The following is a 13,900-nucleotide window of genomic DNA, read 5'->3' as shown; positions in this document are numbered from 1 at the left end:
CAATATTATATTCATACTTTTACAGAACAATGAAATCATACGATGAAGTTCTAAAATTAACACATTACATCAAATCGAACTTGCTGACGCTTCAATCGTACCTGGTGCAAACAATTCCAAAATACGGGATGTTGAGATGTCGAAGACTTATGTTGTTACGTAACAGAATATCATTGTATTGAGATTGTTTCTATCACTGTGTATCACACGTGTATTTGATGTGTAACGTACACATGTAGTGCATGTGAGTCGAGTGATTAAATTGTTACTTACAGTGTTACATTCTCATTGTGTTCCATTCAAGATGTGTATTGATCAGCGCATGCGCACTATAGTCGCAACCGTTTAACACCGAGAGTCACTTAGCACGACTCATGAATTCTGAATAATTTATCAATATTCCTGTAACAATGGAAGATATCGTCACTGCTACCTGTCCCTAACTATACCTAGTGCCATATACATTACGGTTTACATTTAGCATGGATCAGTCGTCACGGTTAGAGGTTCAATATAGAACAAGAATATCGTCTCATTGTAAAGTGCCTTAGAATAGTAGTCACATTTGACTGACATGCTAAAAAGGAATATATACTGTAGAGCAGTCACTGGATTTGAACGTTTCATGGCTCGTTTGTTTTCTCTATCCCGTATTGGTAGCTGTTGAAACAGTTCCCACCGTGTACACTTCAGTCTTGACCTCACTTTCTGTGTGTATTTCCTTCTGACACCGATCGGTAAATGGTTGAAGGATGAGAAGGGTAAGACCTGCACATACCATACAGGAACCATAGAAGTAGAAGGTGTTGTTGTAGTCTTTGGTAGTATCGTATAACCACCCTGTCGGAAAACAAAATTTGAAATAAAATCACATTTTACAAACAGACACATTTTACTTAAACGTTCAAATTATGTCTTTCATCAGCCATGACCGTCCTTTTCTTTAACAATCCTTCTCCTTGAGACAAATTAAAACAATAACATCTTTACGTTATTTTTTACAGAGGAGTTCTCTACAACAGATTTATTAAATATTTGGCAGTTTTGTAGCGCTATTTTAGAGAGCTCGTGTGGTTAGTTGAAATTGTTTTTTTCTGATAGTTGTAGTCACAAAAATATTGATCTAATAGGACCAACAAATCTCAATGTTTTCATTCATTAATATTATAACCATGTGAGATATTGTATTGTACTTCACTGAATTGTTTTCAGTTAGTGCGGGGGTATAGGTTGAAGTCATTCTACACTCTACGGAATCGTTTCACTTACCACCTATCAGAGGACCAATTAGTCCTCCAATACCACCAAAAGGTGTTGTCACAGCTACAGCTGCAGTCATGTTCGTTGGTCCTGCAACATCTTTGATTGTCTGTGATATTAAGCAGAAGAGAAGGCCGCTAAACAGCCCCAAAAACGCTACGTTAATGCTATATTTTAAGTACGAGTCAGCCAATGAACTGAGGAGACATGTTACTCCAACCAAGATAAAGGTCCATCCATACAGTCTCACACTTGTAAGTGCACGAAATTTGAAAAGTAAGATAACAGGGGTTATCAGCCTGCCCAGGATCCCCATGACACCAAATATGGACATAACCAGTGCAATTTCACTATTAGATCCGAGATTCTTTGAATTTGCACGTGCAAAGGTGTGTGACGGTACACCAGTAAATGCAACTCCAATGCCGAGAAAAATTGACATAACGGACATTAGCGCCAGTGTTGGATATTTCCTAAGTAAGCCGCAGTCAAAACATTCACAAATCTTCTGCTTTTTTGCCTGCTTGTTATACGATGTTTGATTCGTGTCATATTGGTTGGCCGAAATGTCGTCAACACTTTCAGTCTGTTGCATTGAGGTTATGACTTTTGGATCTCTGAAGAATGCTCCACAGATGCACAAGTTAGCATTTATAGCAGCAAATACAATACATGCTCCACGCCATCCATACCAGTCTATCAGTAATTGCCAGAGAGGTGTAAATGCAAACGCTCCTGTTCCAGAACCAACGCTTATCAGTGCATTTGCAAGAATGAACCTCTTCTTAATGTAGAAAGGAACTATTCCCATCAAAGGACTCGTAATAAAACCATAACCACAGCCTGTGTGTATGAAATCATGGTTATTACATTATTTGATATAACAAAATGGATTGTACATTTGGATACTGCCATTGTCTTAAGAAACTGTTGTCAAATTTGAGCAAATACGGTGTTAGGCAGAAAGTGACTGTAAACACATGTGAGACTGAATTATTTATTTTGAAAACTAGAGGGTCAGAATCACAAAAATGGCTTATTAGATATTTTTATATGATTATGAATATTAGGTAATTTTTATTTTCCTGTAGATTGATGTGGACTTATGCCACTAAAATTTTTCCCAGTATGGGACAAACCAGCGCTTTAATAAATATTTGAGGTTAAAAGTTATTAGCCTAAGATATAACACACGGAACACAGCAGTGTTTGAGGTATCATTTTCATAGACAGACAGACAGACAGACAGACAGACAGACAGACAGACAGACAGACAGACAGAAAAAGCTATAAAATACCCTTCCCTTATGGCTTACTGAAGGTATCACATTGATTTATCTATATATGTTGTTAACATTACCCTAAGTACACTTTCTATATTTAAATGGCAACACCTACCGGTTAGTAATCCAAAACTAAAGTATAAAAACTCAAGGGTTGGTGCGAAGGCAGACAGAAGGAAACCGACAGAAGATAATATGCCTCCAATTACTACTGTACGTCGATAACCTATTTTCTTGACTGTGATGTTTGCAACAGGACCTGGATATGGAAGGAGATAACAAAGGCGTGTATGGTGGGCATGATATACCTTTTGTGTAAATTAAAGAATACAATATCATAAACTTTCAATATCTTAACGATTGCCAACCACCTTCACGCATGAGGGAATTGAGGTCATGACCCAATACTTTAATGAATGCAGTTATTTTACTATATCAGTAACTATTCCCTTCTGACGAGTTCATTGTAGTACACTTGTCGGTGAATGGAAAGTGATTTGGCGCCTGCCTGCCTATTGAACGTCAAACGGCCTTCAAAACATACAATATATTTTTCATTTATGGCGCGAGACTATCGAATGTGCAGCCTTTTTTCCCTCTAATACAACCATGACAACTAAGGTCGATACTGCATGCATGGTGAGTATGCATATCTGTTTTGATTGTTAAAACAGCTTTGCGGCACACTAAAACTTTTACAAATTCAGGATTTGATTTACAGTAGGATTCCTGCACCCATGCTGAAAACGTGTGTGGTATAAACATCTTACAAAATATAAAAAAAATAACATGTTATGGAGACATGCATTTAATACGTCCAAGGTCAATTAATCAACCAATGTTTACCGTACTCTTGTCATGGATATTGTTATCCGAAGTTTCAATGCAGCATAACAAATGAACACGAGCATTATGTGAGTTGAATCAATCGCCTGACATTCGTTTCACGCAAGAAAAGCTTGGTTTGACCCCCGGTGCTAAAGAATGACCGTCATGGTACAAGTGACATGTATGGTTTGACCCCGGTGCTAAAAAATGACCCGTCATGGTACAAGAGACCATGTATACACCATTGTAAATCAGTGAACTGCATTTCTAAATATACATTTGCCTTGTAAAAAGCAAACTCTGCATAGAAGACACACTCCCTTCAAATACTTAAAGTATATATGGATGTAAATTAGTATTTATATTTGATTATTATATGCCATGCTCAACCCATTTCAGAGCATTAGAATGTACAGGCCCTCTCAACTTTACACTCCATAATGTGTTTGTGTCCCTCCCCTTTCCTCCTAAGATCACCCCGTGCTGTTTATCACTAACTGGTTGTAAGTATAACATTTTTCCTTTTTAAAGTGGGTTTATATGGCCTTACCGAATGTTAATTGCGTACACGCAGCCACTGACAGAATCCACGACGTCCGAGCTGATCCTGCATTGAAATACCTCTGTACTTCTACAAATACTGGCCCTACAGACTGGTAAGTCCCAACTATGAACATACTGCCAACGTGGCAAGAGAGAACCAGGAGCCAGCCATAAATACCACCGTCTGTCTCCGTGGTTTCCATTTGGTCATTGCTCCTCTTCATTGTCGTATCGAGCGTATTTATAACACGTAACGAAACAGGCTCTCCAAATCCATAGACACCATTTGTTTTCTTCCACATAAGGTAACGAGTTTACGTATGTAGAGCCGAACAGATATCCGAAGATACCCGATGTCCAGTTTGCCCAGAAGTAATGGCGGCTACCAGGGTCGAGTACCTAGCTGCTACGATCGTTCGAACAGCACATCTGTAACCCGCGTATCTAAGCCCCCTGAGTGCTCGGAAGGGTAATATTTTAACGACTGTCATGTACTTTGTTTGCGTTTTAAGATCATATAATCGATTTTTTATTGTTTATGTGTGTGTGAATGAATGATCGACTGCATGGAGTGTCATTGCTTCGGATTTTGTGTGTACACTTCGGCTTTTCGATGTCGTGCGGGATGTGATTGATTGGTGCCCTACTGTTCCCATGGTCACACGGCGTCTGTCAGCTGACCGGCAAGTCGCTAAATACGATGTTATGTTGTGTATTGCCAAATCGTCGTCAGCTTATAATTTTCAGTGCCATCAAAGTTTGACCTTAAATCGTTGCCGGATTTGTGCTGGTAAATTACAGAGCACAAGTTATTTATGCAAAGATTATTCTGTTGATATGAATTTATGTTTTATTCCATTGACATCGTCCGTGATGAAACAAGTATTCATCCTACAAGGATTTGTAAAGACTGCAAGCGTAGCCTTGACACTACTACACTAGTAAACAAAGTCGGGAAGCTGGCTGGAGTTATCGACCAGGGATGGATAGAGGCATATAATTGGGCCAAGGACTGGCAGTTGTCCAATTTGTACAGCACTGAGTAAGGCAGGTAGAAAGAGAAAACTGACCCAAAACAGGGGCAGTAAACAGCAGCCAGGTACAGCTTTATGCAGGTAAGAGTGGGTCAACGCCAGTAGACAATGACCTACTAAATATGGTGAGAAGGAAATCTGGTAACAACTTAGGGTGTCATGTTAACCTAAGTAAAGACAGATTTCCTTTGTTGAACCAAGACTTAGATATCCAGTGCCCTATATGTAAGGATGTGGTCGACTGGTGCGTCCAGTTGCAATGTGAGGGTCAACACATACTTTGCTGTGAATATTTGTGTGATGGTTGTCTGTTTCCAGTACTTGCCCTGTCTGCCGGGTCCAAATCGATGTCAGTAGTGTAGCATTTGTCCCTCTCCCATTTTCCAAACTATTGGCGGACCAGCTAGTTGTATGTGACAAAGTCATTACTGGATGTGCGGCGACCATTAAGTTAGGAGACTTACATATGCACATGAACAATTGTAACTTTACACCCATAAGTCATGATCACTACTACTGTACATACAAACCAAAGACAGGGGAAAAGAAGCAAGAAAAGTCTGTACGACAGTCAAATCCAGCATGTGCAGTACAGCAGTCACCAATAGACAGTATCATGGTTGAGAAAGACAACATAGAGGAGCTGTATGGTCTTAGTTCGAGAAACTGTCTACAGCCATAGTAAAATACAAGCTTCACACTGAAGGCAACAACACTGTTAAATTCAAAACAAAAGGCCAGGTATATGTTCTTAGTTCTTATATTCTAGTTTGTTCTTCTCGCAATGATGAGCGGAGAATTAGTTTTGAACTTCTTCACTAAAAGTAGTTGCTGTATATTGGGAATGTTGTGAAGTTTTGTCATGCTAAGTGCCTAAGTATCATCAGTGATATCCATTTATTACTCCATATATCAAATATGTCATTGACGACTGTACATTAATTTACCCACACCATTGATATAATGTTTCAAAATAGTTTTTTCTGGTAATATAAACTAATAATTAAGTTATAATATCATAATTCTTTATTTTCATTTTACCAAACCAATTGTAATGACAAAAATAAAAACAAATCAAGGAAATCCAGCTCAGAGTGTTCTAAAAGAACATTAAGGTACCGCTCTAAGATGATAACAGAAGTTCGTCAGAGTATAAGTGGTGGAGGTGATGCAACAACTCATCAGGCTGTGGCAGAAATGTATCGGATGAGTGCACAGGAAAGGAATTCTTTGTTGAGGTCATCTGGTCTGTTGCCTAATGTTCAGCCTGGGGTAGGTTTGCTGTTAAAGGCAGACACTGGTGCAACATGGTCAAGCTTGCGCAAAGACAGGAGGTATATTGTATATCTACATGTATAGCCATTATGTGTCTTGTTTATCAATAGCTTTGTACACTTTCAGATATGATTTGTTTCTTTTTAAAATTTGTCATGGTTTGTCTATTGCCAATACAATAATATATAATAGTTTTTTGAAGTGTCAATGTTGTGCACAGAAAGAGAAACATTTGAATGTACATGTGTCATGAAATAGTTGATTAGGGCAAGACATTTTGTCATATATTTGTTTCTACTAATTTATTACCTTGCTGTTGGTTCATCACAAGAGGGTAATATATATTTGACTGCATAATACCTGCATCACTGCAGAAGTTTGTCTAGAAATTGTTTGTGTGAAGCAAACGGATTCACTTCGAAATTGTCAAGATTTTGTTGTTGTTGTTGTTGTTGTTGTTGTTGTTGTTGTTGTTGTTTTCTATTTTTATCCCTTATTTCATTTCATTCTAGATAGCTCAGACAATGGAATATAACCATTGACAGTGAAAAGAACGATAGGAAACGGGCAAAAGAGCTACAGTTTGTTCTTCAGGCTCAAAACCTCCCTTTCACTTTCACTGTAAAAGGAAGTGATGGCAGCAGATTGCGTGAATTGAGTATGGCTCCATGTGTCGTTGTGTCTGATCTGACAAATATAGTCATAAGAAGACTGAATGATCTTGAGAGGTATCAAAATATTTAGTTTGGATACGTTTTACTTATTTTCAGCTTATATACTAGTGCTAACGAGGGAGTTACTACTCTTTTGAGTGATGACTAATGAAACTCTTTCTCTTTCAGTTTGAAGTACTGTCATGTTGCTGTAAGAGTGCTCGGAGAATGAATAAATATATGTAACTCTCACATACTGTACTCCGTCAGTGCAGTGTACTCACACAACCAATACCTACCACTCACACATTGTACTCTGTCAGTGTAGTGTACTCGTACAACAATACCTACCACTCACATATTGTACTCTGCCAGTACAGTGTACTCATACAACCAATACCTACCACTCACATACTGTACTATGTCAGTACAGTGTATTCATACTACCAATACCTACCACTCACATACTGTACTCTGCCAGTACAGTGTACTCATACTACCAATACCTACCACTCACATACTGTACTCTGCCAGTACAGTGTATTCATACTACCAATACCTACCACTCACATATTGTACTCTGCCAGTACAGTGTACTCATACAACCATTACCTACCACTCACATACTGTACTCTGCCAGTACAGTGTATTCATACTACCAATACCTACCACTCACATACTGTACTCTGCCAGTACAGTGTATTCATACTACCAATACCTACCACTCACACATTGTACTCTGTCAGTGTAGTGTACTCGTACAACAATACCTACCACTCACATACTGTACTCTGCCAGTACAGTGTATTCATACTACCAATACCTACCACTCACATACTGTACTCTGTTAGTGCAGTGTACTCATACAACCAATACCTACCACTCACATACTGTACTCTGCCAGTACAGTGTACTCATACAACCAATACCTACCACTCACATATTGTACTCTGCCAGTACAGTGTACTCGTACAACCAATACCTACCACTCACATACTGTACTCTGCCAGTACAGTGTACTCATACAACCAATACCTACCACTCACATACTGTACTCTGTCAGTGCAGTGTACTCATACTACCAATACCTACCACTCACATACTGTACTCTGTCAGTACAGTGTATTCATACTACCAATACCTACCACTCACATATTGTACTCTGTCAGTACAGTGTACTCATACAACCATTACCTACCACTCACATACTGTACTCTGCCAGTACAGTGTACTCATACAACCAATACCTAGAACTCACATACTGTACTCTGCCAGTACAGTGTATTCATACTACCAATACCTACCACTCACATATTGTACTCTGTCAGTACAGTGTACTCATACAACCATTACCTACCACTCACACATTGTACTCTGTCAGTGCAGTGTACTCATACAACCATTACCTACCACTCACACATTGTACTCTGTCAGTGCAGTGTACTCATACAACCAATACCTACCATTCACATACTGTACTCTGTCAGTACAGTGTACTCATACACCAATACCTACCATTCACATACTGTACTCTGTCAGTACAGTGTACTCATACTACCAATACCTACCACTCACACACTGTACTCTGTCAGTACAGTGTATTCATACTACCAATACCTACCACTCACACACTGTACTCTGCCAGTGCAGTGTACTCATACAACCATTACCTACCACTCACATACTGTACTCTGTCAGTGTAGTGTACTCGTACAACCAATACCTACCACTCACATATTGTACTCTGTCAGTGTAGTGTACTCGTACAACCAATACCTACCACTCACATATTGTACTCTGTCAGTGTAGTGTACTCGTACAACCAATACCTACCACTCACATATTGTACTCTGTCAGTACAGTGTACTCATACAACCATTACCTACCACTCACATATTGTACTCTGTCAGTGTAGTGTACTCGTACAACCAATACCTACCACTCACATATTGTACTCTGTCAGTACAGTGTACTCATACAACCATTACCTACCACTCACATATTGTACTCTGTCAGTGTAGTGTACTCGTACAACCAATACCTACCACTCACATATTGTACTCTGTCAGTACAGTGTACTCATACAACCATTACCTACCACTCACATATTGTACTCTGTCAGTGTAGTGTACTCATACAACCAATACCTACCACTCACATACTGTACTCTGCCAGTGCAGTGTACTCATACAACCATTACCTACCACTCACATATTGTACTCTGTCAGTGTAGTGTACTCGTACAACCAATACCTACCACTCACATATTGTACTCTGCCAGTACAGTGTATTCATACTACCAATACCTACCACTCACATACTGTACTCTGTCAGTGCAGTGTACTCATACTACCAATACCTACCACTCACATACTGTACTCTGTCAGTAAGGTGTACTCATACTACCAATACCTACCACTCACATACTGTACTCTGTCAGTGTAGTGTACTCGTACAACCAATACCTACCACTCACATATTGTACTCTGCCAGTACAGTGTATTCATACTACCAATACCTACCACTCACATACTGTACTCTGTCAGTGCAGTGTACTCATACTACCAATACCTACCACTCACATATTGTACTCTGCCAGTGTAGTGTACTCGTACAACCAATACCTACCACTCACATACTGTACTCTGTCAGTGCAGTGTACTCATACTACCAATACCTACCACTCACATACTGTACTCTGTCAGTGCAGTGTGCTCATACAACCAATACCTACCACTCACATACTGTACTCTGCCAGTACAGTGTACTCATACTACCAATACCTACCACTCACATACTGTACTCTGCCAGTACAGTGTATTCATACTACCAATACCTACCACTCACATATTGTACTCTGCCAGTACAGTGTACTCATACAACCATTACCTACCACTCACATACTGTACTCTGCCAGTACAGTGTATTCATACTACCAATACCTACCACTCACATACTGTACTCTGCCAGTACAGTGTATTCATACTACCAATACCTACCACTCACACATTGTACTCTGTCAGTGTAGTGTACTCGTACAACAATACCTACCACTCACATACTGTACTCTGCCAGTACAGTGTATTCATACTACCAATACCTACCACTCACATACTGTACTCTGTTAGTGCAGTGTACTCATACAACCAATACCTACCACTCACATACTGTACTCTGCCAGTACAGTGTACTCATACAACCAATACCTACCACTCACATATTGTACTCTGCCAGTACAGTGTACTCGTACAACCAATACCTACCACTCACATACTGTACTCTGCCAGTACAGTGTACTCATACAACCAATACCTACCACTCACATACTGTACTCTGTCAGTGCAGTGTACTCATACTACCAATACCTACCACTCACATACTGTACTCTGTCAGTACAGTGTATTCATACTACCAATACCTACCACTCACATATTGTACTCTGTCAGTACAGTGTACTCATACAACCATTACCTACCACTCACATACTGTACTCTGCCAGTACAGTGTACTCATACAACCAATACCTAGAACTCACATACTGTACTCTGCCAGTACAGTGTATTCATACTACCAATACCTACCACTCACATATTGTACTCTGTCAGTACAGTGTACTCATACAACCATTACCTACCACTCACACATTGTACTCTGTCAGTGCAGTGTACTCATACAACCATTACCTACCACTCACACATTGTACTCTGTCAGTGCAGTGTACTCATACAACCAATACCTACCATTCACATACTGTACTCTGTCAGTACAGTGTACTCATACACCAATACCTACCATTCACATACTGTACTCTGTCAGTACAGTGTACTCATACTACCAATACCTACCACTCACACACTGTACTCTGTCAGTACAGTGTATTCATACTACCAATACCTACCACTCACACACTGTACTCTGCCAGTGCAGTGTACTCATACAACCATTACCTACCACTCACATACTGTACTCTGTCAGTGTAGTGTACTCGTACAACCAATACCTACCACTCACATATTGTACTCTGTCAGTGTAGTGTACTCGTACAACCAATACCTACCACTCACATATTGTACTCTGTCAGTGTAGTGTACTCGTACAACCAATACCTACCACTCACATATTGTACTCTGTCAGTACAGTGTACTCATACAACCATTACCTACCACTCACATATTGTACTCTGTCAGTGTAGTGTACTCGTACAACCAATACCTACCACTCACATATTGTACTCTGTCAGTACAGTGTACTCATACAACCATTACCTACCACTCACATATTGTACTCTGTCAGTGTAGTGTACTCGTACAACCAATACCTACCACTCACATATTGTACTCTGTCAGTACAGTGTACTCATACAACCATTACCTACCACTCACATATTGTACTCTGTCAGTGTAGTGTACTCATACAACCAATACCTACCACTCACATACTGTACTCTGCCAGTGCAGTGTACTCATACAACCATTACCTACCACTCACATATTGTACTCTGTCAGTGTAGTGTACTCGTACAACCAATACCTACCACTCACATATTGTACTCTGCCAGTACAGTGTATTCATACTACCAATACCTACCACTCACATACTGTACTCTGTCAGTGCAGTGTACTCATACTACCAATACCTACCACTCACATACTGTACTCTGTCAGTAAGGTGTACTCATACTACCAATACCTACCACTCACATACTGTACTCTGTCAGTGTAGTGTACTCGTACAACCAATACCTACCACTCACATATTGTACTCTGCCAGTACAGTGTATTCATACTACCAATACCTACCACTCACATACTGTACTCTGTCAGTGCAGTGTACTCATACTACCAATACCTACCACTCACATATTGTACTCTGCCAGTGTAGTGTACTCGTACAACCAATACCTACCACTCACATACTGTACTCTGTCAGTGCAGTGTACTCATACTACCAATACCTACCACTCACATACTGTACTCTGTCAGTGCAGTGTGCTCATACAACCAATACCTACCACTCACATATTGTACTCTGTCAGTGTAGTGTACTCATACTACCAATACCTACCACTCACACTTTGTACTCTGTCAGTGCAGTGTACTTATACAACCAATACCTACCATTTACTGACTACTCTGTGTAATCATAAAATTTAGATCTAGATATAAGCTCTACCATTTGCATAGCATAAACCATTATCACTTCCTTCTTACAGAACCAGTAAGCTTGTATCCCACAGTATCATCCCATCGACTCTGGTGTGGGTGAAGATAGGGGGTGACCATGGAGGAGGGAGTATCCAGATTTTGAATGTGTCTGGGCCCAACAGCTGTGATAACACAGTTGTGTGGAATTTGTTCCAAGCTAAAGACACAGATAAGAACCTTCGCAAAGCAATGCAACTGAATAGAGACCAAGTCAATTTACTTGATGGTCATGAATGTATGTAGGTTTATTTTATATGTACTTTGCTATAATGTGGTCTCCTTATTTCAGATTTGTTGTCTGCTGTCTTTTGCACTCAATAATCACTACATTAACCAACTATGTTTAAATCACCCAGGGAGAAATCACTTGTGGTCTTGATAGTGGGGATTGTGAGTATCTCCTGAAGATCTATGGTTTATCTGGCCCAAGCGGTATGTGATCATATACATGATATATTTATAACAACCATAATTTTGCTCTCAAGTAGCCAGCTACATCACATGTCTCGAACAAACATGCTGTCCCAAATCAGAGTATATATAATTGTGTGGTCCTATCTGACCATATTTAATGACAGCAGTCCATTATGCATTGGAAAGAAAACAATTTTTATTTTTTTTAAGTTCCTGGTATTCCTTGGGTGTCAGCTGCATATAGTAGTCGTATCATTCCACTGAAACAACACAGTAACCATCAGCTGGACTATCATTTATATACAACCCTAGCAACAACAATAAGTAGCAACGAGCGTTATTTACGCGGAAGTTATCCTGTGAGTCTAAACGACCGCCAGTTGCAATCATGTGAATAGAGGAACCAGGCTTTAAGCATGCGAAATTAACGCCCGTCCGTGACCGACAGATTTCCGTTCGGACCGACAGTTTTTCAGAATTACAACAACTTGGCGGTCAAATGATCAATTTGAAATGCACTGAGTATGGACCTGTCCAGCAGTTTTCCATAATGACGAACAGCTGTTGTGAAACGAGCCAGTCGGTGACCTATTACGTAGTTAGATGACCTATGACGTGATAGTATTTGATTGGGACACTCGGGTTGGGAAGGTATCCTTATAAGGGCATCTGCCACCCCCACCCCCCCCAGCAGAGACCAGACCCAAACCATGTGCTTTCTCAACCCAACTCTCTCTTGCTTGCGGACTATGGTTGAATGAACGCGTATATCTACTGTTGGGAGACTTATTATCCTATTGTTGTATCTTTGGTAACTCCCATTGGACGTACCTGAAGACAATCTTGGTATCCAGAGTGGTACTGTACTACTGGTATTAGAACTACTGGAATATTGGCACTGCTATTTGGTACATGATGTACTATTTGGATGCTATATTATTGCAGATCGGTAGATCTAGTCTGCCTAGAGACTGAACACGGTAAGAACACTGGCTATTCGCATGGCTATTTATATGATTGTGAACCGGGGTTAGCTACCGAACACTTCTCATATCTTATAGTTATCCAAACCCTACCCGGGTTCACAACACAGCTCTTTCTACGTACAACAGTGGTCATATTCCCTTAATTTCACACACTGCAGGCTCTATGAACAAAAGAAGTCGATCTAAAAACAACAACGAAAGGGTAGAAAGGACAGGAAATCAGATGCCGTAACCATCGACGAAGAAGAAAAAATGTGGCAAAAAAATATACTGGGTATTCATGATCCGAAATGAGCCAATTTCACTATGTTTTACCCATTTGGTAAACAGCTCGGTCTACGTGGACGAGATGAACATTGGCAACTATGTCGACATCAATCGGTCAAGACTCCGACGGTACTGATAATGATATATCAAATT

General features: G+C 39.9%; 1 protein-coding gene across 1 annotated transcript; it reads right to left on the bottom strand.

Moving 5' to 3' along the window:
• Positions 1-643: 643 nt before the first annotated feature.
• LOC144439847 (monocarboxylate transporter 12-like) lies at positions 644-4,138 on the bottom strand. The gene is made up of 4 exons (XM_078129081.1): positions 3,922-4,138; positions 2,659-2,802; positions 1,270-2,103; positions 644-840 (listed from the first exon to the last, which is right to left on the bottom strand). The coding sequence occupies exons 1-4, from the start codon at positions 4,136-4,138 to the stop codon at positions 644-646; spliced, it is 1,392 nt and encodes a 463-aa protein (XP_077985207.1).
• Between the last annotated feature and the right edge of the window lie 9,762 nt (positions 4,139-13,900).

The sequence above is a fragment of the Glandiceps talaboti genome, chromosome 9 (assembly GCF_964340395.1).
Source record: "Glandiceps talaboti chromosome 9, keGlaTala1.1, whole genome shotgun sequence".
Taxonomy (NCBI): Eukaryota; Metazoa; Hemichordata; class Enteropneusta; family Spengelidae; genus Glandiceps; species Glandiceps talaboti.
The sequence above is the reverse complement of the archived record's forward strand: the minus strand, read 5'-3'. Positions and strand labels throughout refer to the sequence as shown.

Coding starts and splice junctions, on each gene's coding strand:
- LOC144439847 (XM_078129081.1), bottom strand. CDS start 4,138: ATGAAGAGGAGCAATGACCAAATGGAAACCACGGAGACAGACGGTGGT. Junction 2,104..2,658: donor TAGTTTTGGATTACTAACCG/GTAGGTGTTGCC, acceptor TCATACACACAG/GCTGTGGTTATGGTTTTATT. Junction 841..1,269: donor AATTGGTCCTCTGATAGGTG/GTAAGTGAAACG, acceptor GTTTTCCGACAG/GGTGGTTATACGATACTACC.